Source organism: Ambystoma mexicanum, chromosome 8, assembly GCF_040938575.1.
Source record: "Ambystoma mexicanum isolate Mex_15411 chromosome 8, UKY_AmexF1_1, whole genome shotgun sequence".
NCBI classification, from domain to species: Eukaryota; Metazoa; Chordata; class Amphibia; order Caudata; family Ambystomatidae; genus Ambystoma; species Ambystoma mexicanum.
In genome coordinates, this window is record NC_090929.1 from 457372228 (window position 1) to 457384506 (window position 12279).

At 47.0% G+C, this 12279-nt stretch overlaps 1 protein-coding gene across 1 annotated transcript in view; it reads left to right on the top strand.

Moving 5' to 3' along the window:
- Positions 1-12279, top strand: part of PLEKHN1 (pleckstrin homology domain containing N1) — an 88622-nt gene that overhangs the window by 55402 nt on the left and 20941 nt on the right. The window contains exon 8 of the mRNA XM_069610064.1: positions 1901-1981. Within this exon, the coding sequence (XP_069466165.1) occupies positions 1901-1981 (81 nt within the window). The remainder of the gene's footprint in view (positions 1-1900; positions 1982-12279) is intronic.

Sequence of the window (12279 nt, forward strand, 5' to 3'; positions counted from 1 at the left end):
CCCTATGGGGCATCAAATGGGAATGGGGAATGGTTCTCAGAATGGGGATTTACCGGATCCTCCAAGGTTGGAATGACCCGGTAAGTCCCCATTCTGAGAACCCGGACCCGGTATGCGGTAATGAGGCCCAATGTCTGTGTTTTTCACAGCCTCTTGGCACATGGCTTTGGGAGGAGCAGTTGGAGGAGGATGCTAGTGGGAGGAGAGAGAGAGGCAGGTGCAGATCAGAATGGACATAACATTGAGAGAGGCTTCCCCGGGTAAATGAAGTAATCAGCTACCAAAGCATTGTCGCCTACATACATCAGTGTTCCACGTGACCTTCATAAAATAATGAATAATGGAATAAAGGGATTATGCAGGCACAAAGAAGACTGGGAAGCATAATTCCTCTTCTTTGTATTGTATATTACTTTGTTGTCCCATAGCCATATTGAAAAAAACAACATGGGTTTCATTTCAATTTTTGTTATTTTATATGATTGCTTATAGCGCAAACCTAGCTCAAGAGCAGCGGCATGAAAGTACTTGAAAGTTTAAAATTCTTCTGAAAAGTTATATCTTTTGTTTTAATCAAGTAATTTCCAAACTGACATTTTTGGGCGGTGGCAGGTGACAACTATTGCCCATACTCAGTTGTCACTGTTCCCACCAAATCTATTTTTTTTAAAGTTGAGAATGACTTATGGGACTTCACTAGTTACTCAAGATTGTATTGTTTTGTTTGCACGAACTGTGCATAATAGAAAGGGACTTTGATCTGGCTTCAGAAATTGACTTTGACCTGCAAATAGCTCTGGTCTTCATGGCAATGTTACTGCCAAATAAATGTGATGTGATTTTTGGTGCATATGAAAACAGGATTTTAGTGCCTGAGTTAAAGGAAGGTCGAAGGCTAGCAGAGGACCTCTCTTGAAACTGGGGGTGGGTGGGTGGCGTGTCGTTCTTTCCCCTCATTTAGTGTTTTAAAAATCACTTATTTTTACTGGTCCTTGTTCCTCATATTAGTTAATACAATTTGGGAAATCACAAGCTCTGCAATCTAGTGACAAAGCTGGTGGCTGGAGACGATATTGCGAGTGGTTTGTTCCACGTCTGCAGCATAGAACTTAGATGGCACTTAGAAGGCCTGCTGGTCAAAGAGGAGAAAGTAATTCTTGGGAGTTTGTGAACCCTTTCTCTGGACCAAGTCAGAGATCCTGCAAATCTATGGTGGAGTTCAGACTTTCAGAGCAACTAACTAAATCATTGAGCCCTGTTCTGCCCTAGAGGTCATACCTGGAAAGCCACATTCAGATTATTGGGTCGATTTCCTGGGCCCACATCTGCATTTTTGTATCCGGTGTTGGCGCCTACATCTGGGCCATCATATCTAGTGTCAGAGGCCACACCAGGCGAAGGATCAAGCTGGATTAGGCGTATGCAGAGGGGAGGAGTAGTCATATCAAAGACTGCCCCAGAAAACCTATGAAGGGGGAGCAGAGCTAAAATAGAGGCATCTTAAAATCTCACACGCATAATTACATCTGAAGAGGTGAGCACATTAGGGAACAGTAAACCTCTAGAAAACGTGATAACGAGAGAAGAATGATGGGGGAAGTTCGAGGATGATATAAGGTCATTGTTCACAGAAAGGGCAGCCCATCCATGGACCTGCCTCCCAGCAGGAGCTGTGGGACAAAATCAGCTGGATTATTCTAATATGCATGCAGCAGAAACGGTAATAATAGTGAACTAAGGACAAAGACGGAGCTGGAGACTAATTGGAGTCCACTAGTGTTACAGCAATCCAGGAAAGGGGTAGACCAGATGGGTTTTCGACCTCACCTGCCTTCAATATGTATGTATTAACTGTACATGTCATTAACAGTACCTGACTCCCTGACCTTTGCCCCCCCAGGAACACCATGACAGACTCCTGATCCTGTACCCGGAGACGCTGGTGATCCTGAGTGAAGAGCAGAGTGGCCTCTACTTCAGGGTGAGTAGTCCTCGCCATGCCCTTCTGCTGGACACCCCGCACAGGGCCACACCCCATTCCTCTGTGTGTGCACCTTGTTTTCCAGTTTTTTGCATGACTTCTGCTTTAGCTACTTGTAACTTGTGGTTCTGTTTGCGCCAGGATGCCTTCGCCTTACCCCAGCACCCCAAATCTTGGCACTTTCTCTCTTTTGCCGTATGACTTCGAGAGCGTTACTCCTCATTTCTCCACCCCCGCCCCCACCACATAATCCATTACTGGACTTGTTCAGGCAAAGGCTAGTGAAAAAATGAATGTTGGCCTAACTTTACAACTCTAATTCTCACTACAGAAGATTCCCATAGAGGTTCTGGGAGCTATTTAAATAGAATATCAATAAATATGTCAAATACCAATATTTTTTTATCTTAATATCGTAATCCAATAGCTTATTTAACATCAAGCATGGACCCAGTCTGCTGCACTGGTTCACAAAGAAAGACAACTGTGTGTTTTTTTCTTTTTTGTAGACATGGGGTAGGCATTTGCCAAGAACTGCCATAATGGCACTGGCCAGCCATAAAATGCAATTGCTGGGAAATGGTGCTAGGCTAGTGCCTCTACGAGAGAAAGACACTGGGCCTCATTATAAGCATGCCGGTACCGTAGTTCTCAGACCACCTTGCTACGAGCTCTGCTCACAGGCACCTGTCAGCCTGCCCAGGTTTGGCCTGGCGGGCCGAGCCGCACCCGCGAGCGCAGCATGTCGGATGCACCGGCACCATCGTTGACATTGCCGGTGCATCCGACGTCCCCATTGCTATGGGGCTCAAATGGGAATGGAGACTGACAGGTATTACCGGGTCCGGCAATGTCGGAATTACCCAGTAATTCCTCATTGACGGGTGCCGGAAAAAAAAAACTCTGACAGCAGCCGTGCCTGTTTTGCAGGCACGGCTAGCATCAGGGTTATAATGAGGACCATTGTTGACATTGCCAATGCCTGATTTTAACAGGCTTTCAGGGCAAGGAACAGAAGCAAGGACACAAACATTCCTTATAAATCAAGTGGCTAAAGGCACACTTGGTAAAACCTTTTTATTGCAGCCGGATTTGGTTTACAGTGGCGGTTAAGCCATTACTGTTTAAAAGACTGCTTAACAATAGAGTTGGCATTCCCTTAAAAGCACTGCGCTAGCTCAGAGAACCCACAAGGGGCCTTTTGGGTGGAGAGGGCAGTTAGTGGGGGGCGGGGGGACTGGTCATATGGACTAGCATGGCCGTGGACAGTCAATTGGTCGGAAAAAATTAACAACACCCACAGGCTTTGTGCCCCTTCTCCCATCCTCCTCCTATCTTCTCTTCCTATGCCAATATGCCACTAGATTAAGCTTGTAGGCAGCCCTTACTAGCAAATGCTCAAAACTAAAATAAAAGTGTCTGAGAATGGTGTTCCTCTAGCTAGGTCTTTAATATCAGCTTTGCTTGTAATGGACTTGAAATATCCTGTATCGGGTAGAGCAATTTCATTTTGGCTGGGCTTTAAAACAATGTCTATGGACCCCAACAGTGATCCCCTTCTTCCTGGAGCTTGCACTTTGAAAGACTTAGTTACCCTTTGGGTCTTGCTTGCAAGTGCATCAGCCTGAATCACCGAATGCCACAGTGTGACACCAGCTGCCCCACCCTCCATTAAAGGCACCCACCCGACTGTCACAGCTATTGATGGCTGAAGCGCCACAAGCCCCCTTGGCAGGATGGGCCCCTGGGTATTGCAAATGGCGGAGAAATGTTGAAACCATAAACTCCAATTCCTCAGGACAAAAAGGGTCAGGTTGCGGAATGTGAAAGATTAAAAACTAGTATTCATGGGCACAGAAAACGTAATAATAAATGGACCCTACTGGTGCCTTGTGGGCATTTCTTTGTCGCACATCATGGTGTCCTTGACGTGCAACAGCCGTCCAATTGCACCGCGTGATGCACCTTTTCTCAATGCAAAATATGATTTTTCAATTTTTTTTAGATTTTTCCAAATTTAAAACTGCTTTCTCTCAGAAGTAAGCAGGTGGCAAAGGATTTGATCAATTCTATTTATTATTACGTTTTCTTCGCCCAATAATCCTAGTTTTTAATCTTTCACATTCGGTATCCTGTCCCTTTTTGTCGTGAGGAATTGGGTTTTATTGCAGTCTTAATCTTTCCGAAACTGCAAACATGGTTGCAAAATAAACCTCCACAGGCTTAACATCTTCTAGCGAGTTGGACCATTTCCAAAATGTTTACCCTGCTATTTGGATCTTTTTCTTACCCGCAGTGGCATATTTACTTTGTAATGGGATTATATGTGGCCATTACAGTGCCCCCCCACACTACAGTCACTAGCGCAATGACCCACTGTAAGAGTAACTTCCAAGAGTCACTGATCACCTTCTGACCTTACATCAGTACTGCGTTCCTGGGGATAGTGACTAGCGCCAATCAATGAGGAAACAAGCCAAGATTGGTCCTCCGTGCGACCACACATCTGGCACCAGTGTCACCTGTGCCGTGTGATCAAGCAGGCATCAGCCATTCCATTGGTGTAATGTCACGCTCACCAAACTCCCCGTCCTATTTCACGCTCCTTGATATATGGTGTGGCATTTGGCATTCCCAAAGCGTCTTGCATTGCATGGTGTAGACCTTCACATGGATGCATGTTGTGATCACCGCCCAGGGAGAGCTGGTGTTGTGTGTGGTGTCTGCCATGTTTACCTGGCATGTGTGCATGCTGAGTGAATGCTTTCCTATCTGTCTGGTTGGGTCAGCCACCTAGGAATGCCAGAGGGAATGTAGAATGTTGTGTGTGAAGCATTCTAGAGGTGACTAGGTGGGGAATGGGAGATGGGTACCTGAGCTAGAAGGATGCCTAACCCTATCTCTCCCCTGTAACCTTCCTGCCCTACAGTACATGTCCTGTTTGTACTTACCCGACTCCTGCGTGGTTCCTGCGTGCTGGATGACTTTCCTGAGGTTCCCAGATACTACACATAGATAAACGGATTGTGCAATATATTGATGGAGAATCGGTAATTTAACTGCCCAGGATTCTTTTCTCCGGATTAACATTTCAAGGATCCCCTCGCCCCCGCCCTCAACGATCTCTTGTCAGCGAGTCGCAGTGCATTAAACCATCCATGGGGGAGAAGGGGGAGATAACAAAAAAACACAAACATTTTGGATCTCGATGAAAAATCCCCCACCCCCAAAAAACACAGCAGAAATAGATGTGCAAGCATTGAGAATTGCACATGTATTCTTGTTTAAATCAGGTGGGTTCACTGGGCGGAAAGCCATTCCCCCTTCCAGAAATCAGTATTCAAGGGCTTGGAGCGAGAAAGATGTGTACACGTTTAAATGTGATCGCTTCCCCCAATCTTTAATGCTCCCCCACCCCTTGTGGTTGCTTTGGGTGCATATATCCCGTTAAAAGCAGCACCCAGGGCAGCGGCATAGCAGGTTATGTAGTCTCTCATGGTAGAGGGGTGCTCAGACACTGCTCACATCTTCTAGACAGTCTGCCCTGCCTGATGTTTCAGGGTACGCTTGTTGAGCCGAGATTTTTTCGGCTTCCACTCCCAGCTCCGCCCAGACACTGTTTGATACTGGGCGCGTCCATGCCTCGGAATAGGTGTAGCCAGGATTTTCTAACAAGTGGGGCCTGAAGTTCATGCAGGTGAACCCTCCTCGGTGACATAAACATCTGTAAATGCCCATACAGTGCTGCTGAGTGGGCATTTATAGATTTTGGGTGGGCTTTGCCCGCTCAGGGCCTACCCTGTCTACGCCTCACAGGTCAAAATGATCCGTGCAACTGAAGTAGCCCCCCCTCTCAATTATACCTCCCAAATTAATCTGTTTTACCCAGGAAAACAACACAACTGAAACCCTCAAAAAATCTGCTTTTGTGTCTGTCTAACCGCTGACGCAAGTTGTTGATACAGTCTTGACTGCACCGTTTTCTCGGCAAGGTAGGACGTGCAAGAACACATCTGGAAAGGAGAAATGGAAACAGCTGACTCGAAACTGAGCAACCTCCACTCCCCCTTCCACCAACTCAGCCAGACCCATGCACCGAGAGCAGCTGAATGCACGGTGAGCTCATTTCTAGACGTGTAAAAGCGCTGAGCAATGGCAAATCTCCCTTAGTGGAAAAATTGCCCAGTTGGGCGAGCTTCAGCGGCACAAGTCTGTGTGTAACCTGCAAGTCATAGGTGTCACATCAGTACCATTGAAATGGATGGGAACACGAATTATTACTCTAACATGCTCACAGTTCCCAAAAGCAAGCGAGTTCGAGCAGGTGGAGACAGCTTCCCTTACCTGGCAGCCCTGCAATGGAATGCCCTTCCACCATCCCTAAGAGCTGAAGACTCACACATGGCTTTCCGCAGATGTGTCAAGACTCTATTCTTCACCATGTGTTACTTGTATACAACGCATTTAATATTACCTGCCCGTTAATATATGATGTATGTATCTAGTTTGCATTTGATTCCAAAGTCCACCCAGATGCCTCATGTAACTAAGCCCTTCACATGTAACAGCGCCTTGATGACCAAGGGCTGTTTGCATGCTATATAAATATAAATAAATAAATGATCTAAGCGTCAAGACAGATCAGTTTTTTTAGACCCTCAATGTTCACAACAGTTGCTAGAGTCCGCTTGCTGACAATGTTACATTTTCACAGCCTGTCTGGTCCGGACTAAGGTTCTGCTTAATTTATGACCGGGCAGTATCCGGCTCCCACTAAATATGGTGGACCCCACAATTCATAAAACCTGAAGCCAGTGACTAGTGGTCTCTACCTTGACTGCTCCTTCCTACCTGAAAACACCCAGTGCTCGGGGCAGCCCAGCCTTGGTTGGGTACATGCCATGTCCTGGCTGGAAATACAGAGGCGATTTGTATCCATTATTCCGCCATCTGGGCACTCTAAATTGATACTCTGGCACCAAGTCTCACCCTCAATCAATCCCTTAGGGAAAGCCTAAGAGTCATTTCTGGAGTGACACTCTCAGTAAAGTCAAAACAGCAGATGTAAAGATAATAAATATGTAGGAGAGATTAGAAGGAAGACTAGCTGGGCCTCATTCAATTTTCTAGATGCCATTGCAAGGCTACCTACGCCCCTCTGCGCTGTTCTGGGAGTCTGCCCTCGACCAGTCACTACCTCAGCCCATGGTACACCATTTCTCAGGCGGCGTATGACCATTAGCCCTGGACAAATAAAAGCCCTCCCCTTTGGTATAGTTCCCTGACACCCCAGAATAGGAACCAATGAGTCATGGGGAATTCCTGTTATCATGAGGGTCAGAACTCGTTGGTTCTCCTTTCCTTTCTTGGGCTAACTGAGCTTCCCTACACAGACATCTGCTGTATTATCTGGACAGCGTAATTCCAAGTTGTATTTTCATTTTATTTAGAGGTTCTGTCTAGGGCCAGATTGGATTGAAAGTGAACGGATCCATTGCATCAAGCAAGGCCCGCCTTTTCCTCACTTCTCTTAAAGAATATCTATGACTTCTAAAGTAGAGTCTTTATTGCCACTAGAATAATAAGGGTTCTTTGTCGCTATTTCCCACCCTCGTTCGGAGGTATGCTCTCACCTGCTAAGGGGATGAGGTTTGAGAAGGACGCGAAACTCTCACAATTGTTGCCAAGAGCCCAAAGTCATGTTCAGACTCCTCTCAGTTGGATAAAGCCGTAACTTCGTAAACTGGCTAATCTGCTCACTTTCTGGTAGCTGGGCTGAGCACAAGACTTTTCTCTTCGGGAATGAGTGAGAGGATAGGGATAAACCCAATGGCAAGACCTCTGAATGTTGACAGGCCCCGATTATCTCTAAGCTGAGGAATGCTGCTAAACCGGACTCTCTACACAGTTGCTGGAAGAACCTCTTCTTAGAAGCTCTGCAAGAAGACCTCAAAATGAAGATCGCTAACATAAACTGGTTCGGCCGGCTTTGTAGTAAGAGCCTCAACTTGTCAGTCCCTAAAATGCAATCCCTCACACTGCAAATAGAGCAGAAATGTGCTTGTTACAGACTTGTTGGCAGCTGGTGCAGTTCCCATGATTCACCAGGCCCTGTCTTGGTTAAAGAAGGTCTCTCATTGTGGCAACCAGACGAGCCATGAAGATGACGGCTCCTCGCTCCGCGGACAACACCAGATCCCACAGATGCAGGGTTGGTCATTTTTACGGTAACACCTACATGCATTTTTCCGGCTTTTGCTGTATTAGGAACTCACAGCCCAACCCATGCGAGCCTACATGGACTCTGGGTTGCTTCGGCACCTCACCAGACTCTCAGCCGCTATAAGAGATGACCTATCCAAGGATAAGGCAGTCAGGAACGTCTTCAGCGGCCTGGATGGTCTCTTGTTCAGTGCCTTCTTATGCACTCTGCGTACAGCGTGTTTGACTCCAGGAACCTGCATAGGGAATTGGGCTCTTGTGACCGAAATTGCTGATCGGCAGCAGTTCACTCAGTTGCAACTTTACATTTTGGAGCCCCGCCCACATCCATGCTCAGACTGGCGTATAGAGCAATGCTCGCAGGGCATTTGGGCCAGTGTGGTGGGCCAACGCAGGTTTGATGAATTAGTGGGAAGTGCCGGTGGGTGGAGGATAGCTCAGGGGAAACGGGTTCAATACCTGGTCCTACGCTCAAAGGCTGGAGTCCAGCACGAAGAGTCTTATAAAAAGACATCTTTTTTTGGGTCGGAAAAATGTTCAAATAGTGTGTGTTTTAAAATGCACACTTTGCCACAGATGTCCCCCAGAGTACACCCTAAGGAGTTTATGATGAAAAGTAATGAACTGTGATTTGTGAATGCAGTGACTTTTATAGGAGCCTGGCTTAGTGTTGTCCCAGTAGGACCATGCTCATATATGTGCTGAACTCATTGATACAGGAAACACCACTAAACATGGATGTGTGTGACTGGTATTCCAGCAAATGAGTTTGGGTTTCTGATTTATGATGCACTTGTCTGACTGGACCACTAGACCAGGATGCTGGGATGACTTCCGAAAATCTGTCAGACTACGTCTGAGGGAATTTGACCCCTCCTCCTTTGCTGTTGTCTCCATGATGCTCCAGTAAGTGTTGCAGTAAGTGGATGATGTTAGGCTCCTCCCTCAGACTTTGCCTGCACTAAAACAGAGAGCTTTCAGAAGAAACATGAGAGAAAGCGGGGTGTCAGAAAGCCACTAAACGCAAATATACTTTAACAGTTCCGCAGGTTGGTCTGAAAAGGAAATAAGGGAGCTTTTAGAAGGAGCAACAGGAGGTAACCTGGGTACAACGACCCCTTTGCTGAGTTCCTTCCATGCTCCAAGTTCCTCCACTAAAAAAACCTGCCTCAGGAGGCTGAGCAACCTCTGTGCTGACTGCCTTACTCTGGAACTCCTTATCTCCACAAAGGCTCGAAGTTAAACCATAAAAACATGGTCTTTAGGCCTGGAAGCATCGCTCATGCTCTCAAAAACAGCAGTCATGCCTAGACCACAGCCCTAAAGAACCAGCTTCTTGGTGTGAATAGCGCAAACACATCAAATAGCAAAGTCTCAGAAATACCAGGGAATAAGAAGGGGCGCCCGCCCTGCCCATCACACAACTTTCTGATGTCCACATGCCCTTTTGATGACACAAACACAGATTGTGTCTGGCTCAGTTATGCATCTGGAGTCCGAGACCAACACCTACATCCCCTGGCACGTGCCGCCTCAGCCCAACCGGCATTTGCCCGCCCCCACCAATGGGAGCCCCCTACTTCTGCAGTTCTCCCTCTACCGCCTCCCCCTTGCACATATCGCCTCGTTCTGGCACTTGCACGGGAGGATTGTCACAAGAGCAGTATAACCGTTTCTGTGCTGTATTCTTGTGATTTCCTCTTTTGTCTTGTGGCGCATGGAAACACCTGTGTATAGGCGCCATACAGATGTCCAATAAATAAATAAAGGCATCCCTTTGGGCACTTCATGCATACATTATTAGCTCTTGTGCTCATCGTGCCATCCCAGGCAAGCCAGCCAAAAAGTTTAAGAGTGACACCCCTCCTTAGGAAATGAGTCCTCCAGAGACAGGAAATGCAGTTAAACAAATTTTTTTTTAATGCAGATTGAATGCCTGCTGGGTTTCTCACAGAGCCTTTTATTTATTTTATAATGTTTTTATTGGCATTTGGCATTTACAGTTATATTCACAGAGCCTTTTATAACCTATGTGAGATGAATTCTCTGAACTGTGTGATATCCCGCACAGATATAACTCCTAACCTGCGTGAGATGACACGTCTCGCTGTGATGAAGGACATGACTCCCTGCATCCATTAGCTTCTGCGAGATATATCCTGCACACTTACACGTATGACCGTGGTGTGAGATGTGCGATGATCTCTCTATTATAACGGAGGAACTCACTGGCAGCATATGGTCACCCTGGTCGCGATGGGGCGCGGTAGCAGTGAGGGGTAAGATGGCACCCCACAGCTGAAAGGAGTGAGATGACACCCTGAAGGCGCGATGGTATGAGAGGCAGCGTGCGTAGACGGGGGCTTGCTCCAGAGCTGGCTGCAAGGTGCCCCTTCTCTTGGAAAGCTGCCACCTCCGGCTATTTATACGCGGGCTCTGCCTGGAAACAGCAGCTGAGCAAAGGCCCGGGATGTATGCTCACCCAGAGGACCGGGCTCACCTCTCACAGCGGGGGCTCCGGTCTCGCGGTGCTTGGGCTTCAGTGGTGAACTGAAAGGTGTGCTCCATTTTCTCACATTGAACATGGCTCCTCTCCCCACAGAGTGGCGGCTCTTACTGGCATTCGGGTAAGTCTCGAGTCCTCTCTTACACTGAGGAATGGCGCCCAGTCGCAGAATGAGAACTGGACTCAAATTTCACGCCGTGGACTGGACTTCTTCCAATTAACGTTAGAGACGAGTCTCCAGTCTGAGGGCTAGGCTCCCTTCCTGTAACGAGAACGTAAGTTCGTCCTTATACTGAGTGCGTGGCCGATCACGGCGAGGACTGGTCTACAAGCTGGCAATGAAGGGGAGGCTGTAATTCTATGCTAGACAAACTGGGTTCTGATCTGACCCGGGGGAGCCTGTCTCCTCTCTCACACAAAGCACTAAGCTTTAATCTAAATCTGAAGACTGGGCTCTAATGTCCCACTGAAGACTGAGCTCCAAGCTCATTCTAAAGGTTGGACTCAAATCTCACGCTGAACATGGTTCAATAGCACACGGAGGACTGGGCTTTAATTTCACACTGAATACTGAATGCCAAGCTCATTCTAAAGGCTGGTCTCTGAACATGGTTCAATAGCACAGTGAGGACTGGGCTCTGATCTCCCACTGAAGACTGAGTTCCAAGCTCATTCTTAAGGTTGGACTCAAATCTCACGCTGAACATGATTCAACAGCACACGGAGGACTCACACAAAACCGACTTGGTTTTAACCTCACGCCGACCTTCCCTACCCCAGTCTCACAAAAGAATGTCCTTAATTTGATATCACATTAAAGACTGGACACCAATTCTACATGGAGTACTGCACCCCAATTTCACACTGAAGCCTATGTACTCCTTTCAGTCTGATGGCCAAACTCCAGGATTTCAACGAGAACTGGGCTCCAGTTCACACTGAGTTCAAAGAACTGTTTGCGACCCAGCGCAGTGCATAGCAAATAAGGAGGTATGTGCACATGTGCACACACACACATGCACACATGCACATGCACACAAATGCACACACACACACTCTCACCCTGTCTTGCCCTATCAAACAGCAGTGGCCAATTTCTGCTGATGTCGATGTGTGGTCAGGTTAGTCCTTCGCTATGTTCCTCAGATTTCTTTCTATGGTTTTGAAAAAATGCTGGCACCTACTTTGCTAGACTGGCAATAAGTGTCTGATTTAACTTGCATGTGTCTTCAGGATACTGCAACTCAGAGATAAACAAACCTGTTTAGTCCTGATTGTGGAAAATCCCTCTTTTGCAAGACCTGTGCAGCAGACTGGTGGTGGCAGGCATAATTTGTCTACCACGACCTCATGTTTAAAAAGCTCCATTGCAAGACTGGTTTAAAACTTGCCTTTTAACTAATTCTGTTTATGGGGTTTGCAACGCAACTCTGCAACTACCAAATGTCGAATGTCAATGCATTGGGAAGTGCTTGATGGAACTCCCCTCACACCCAACTCTCACTCTGGCTGTGGAGAAGATCTCACACCTTAACCTCTTAAGTGCCAAGGACGAGTATGCTCGTCCTTT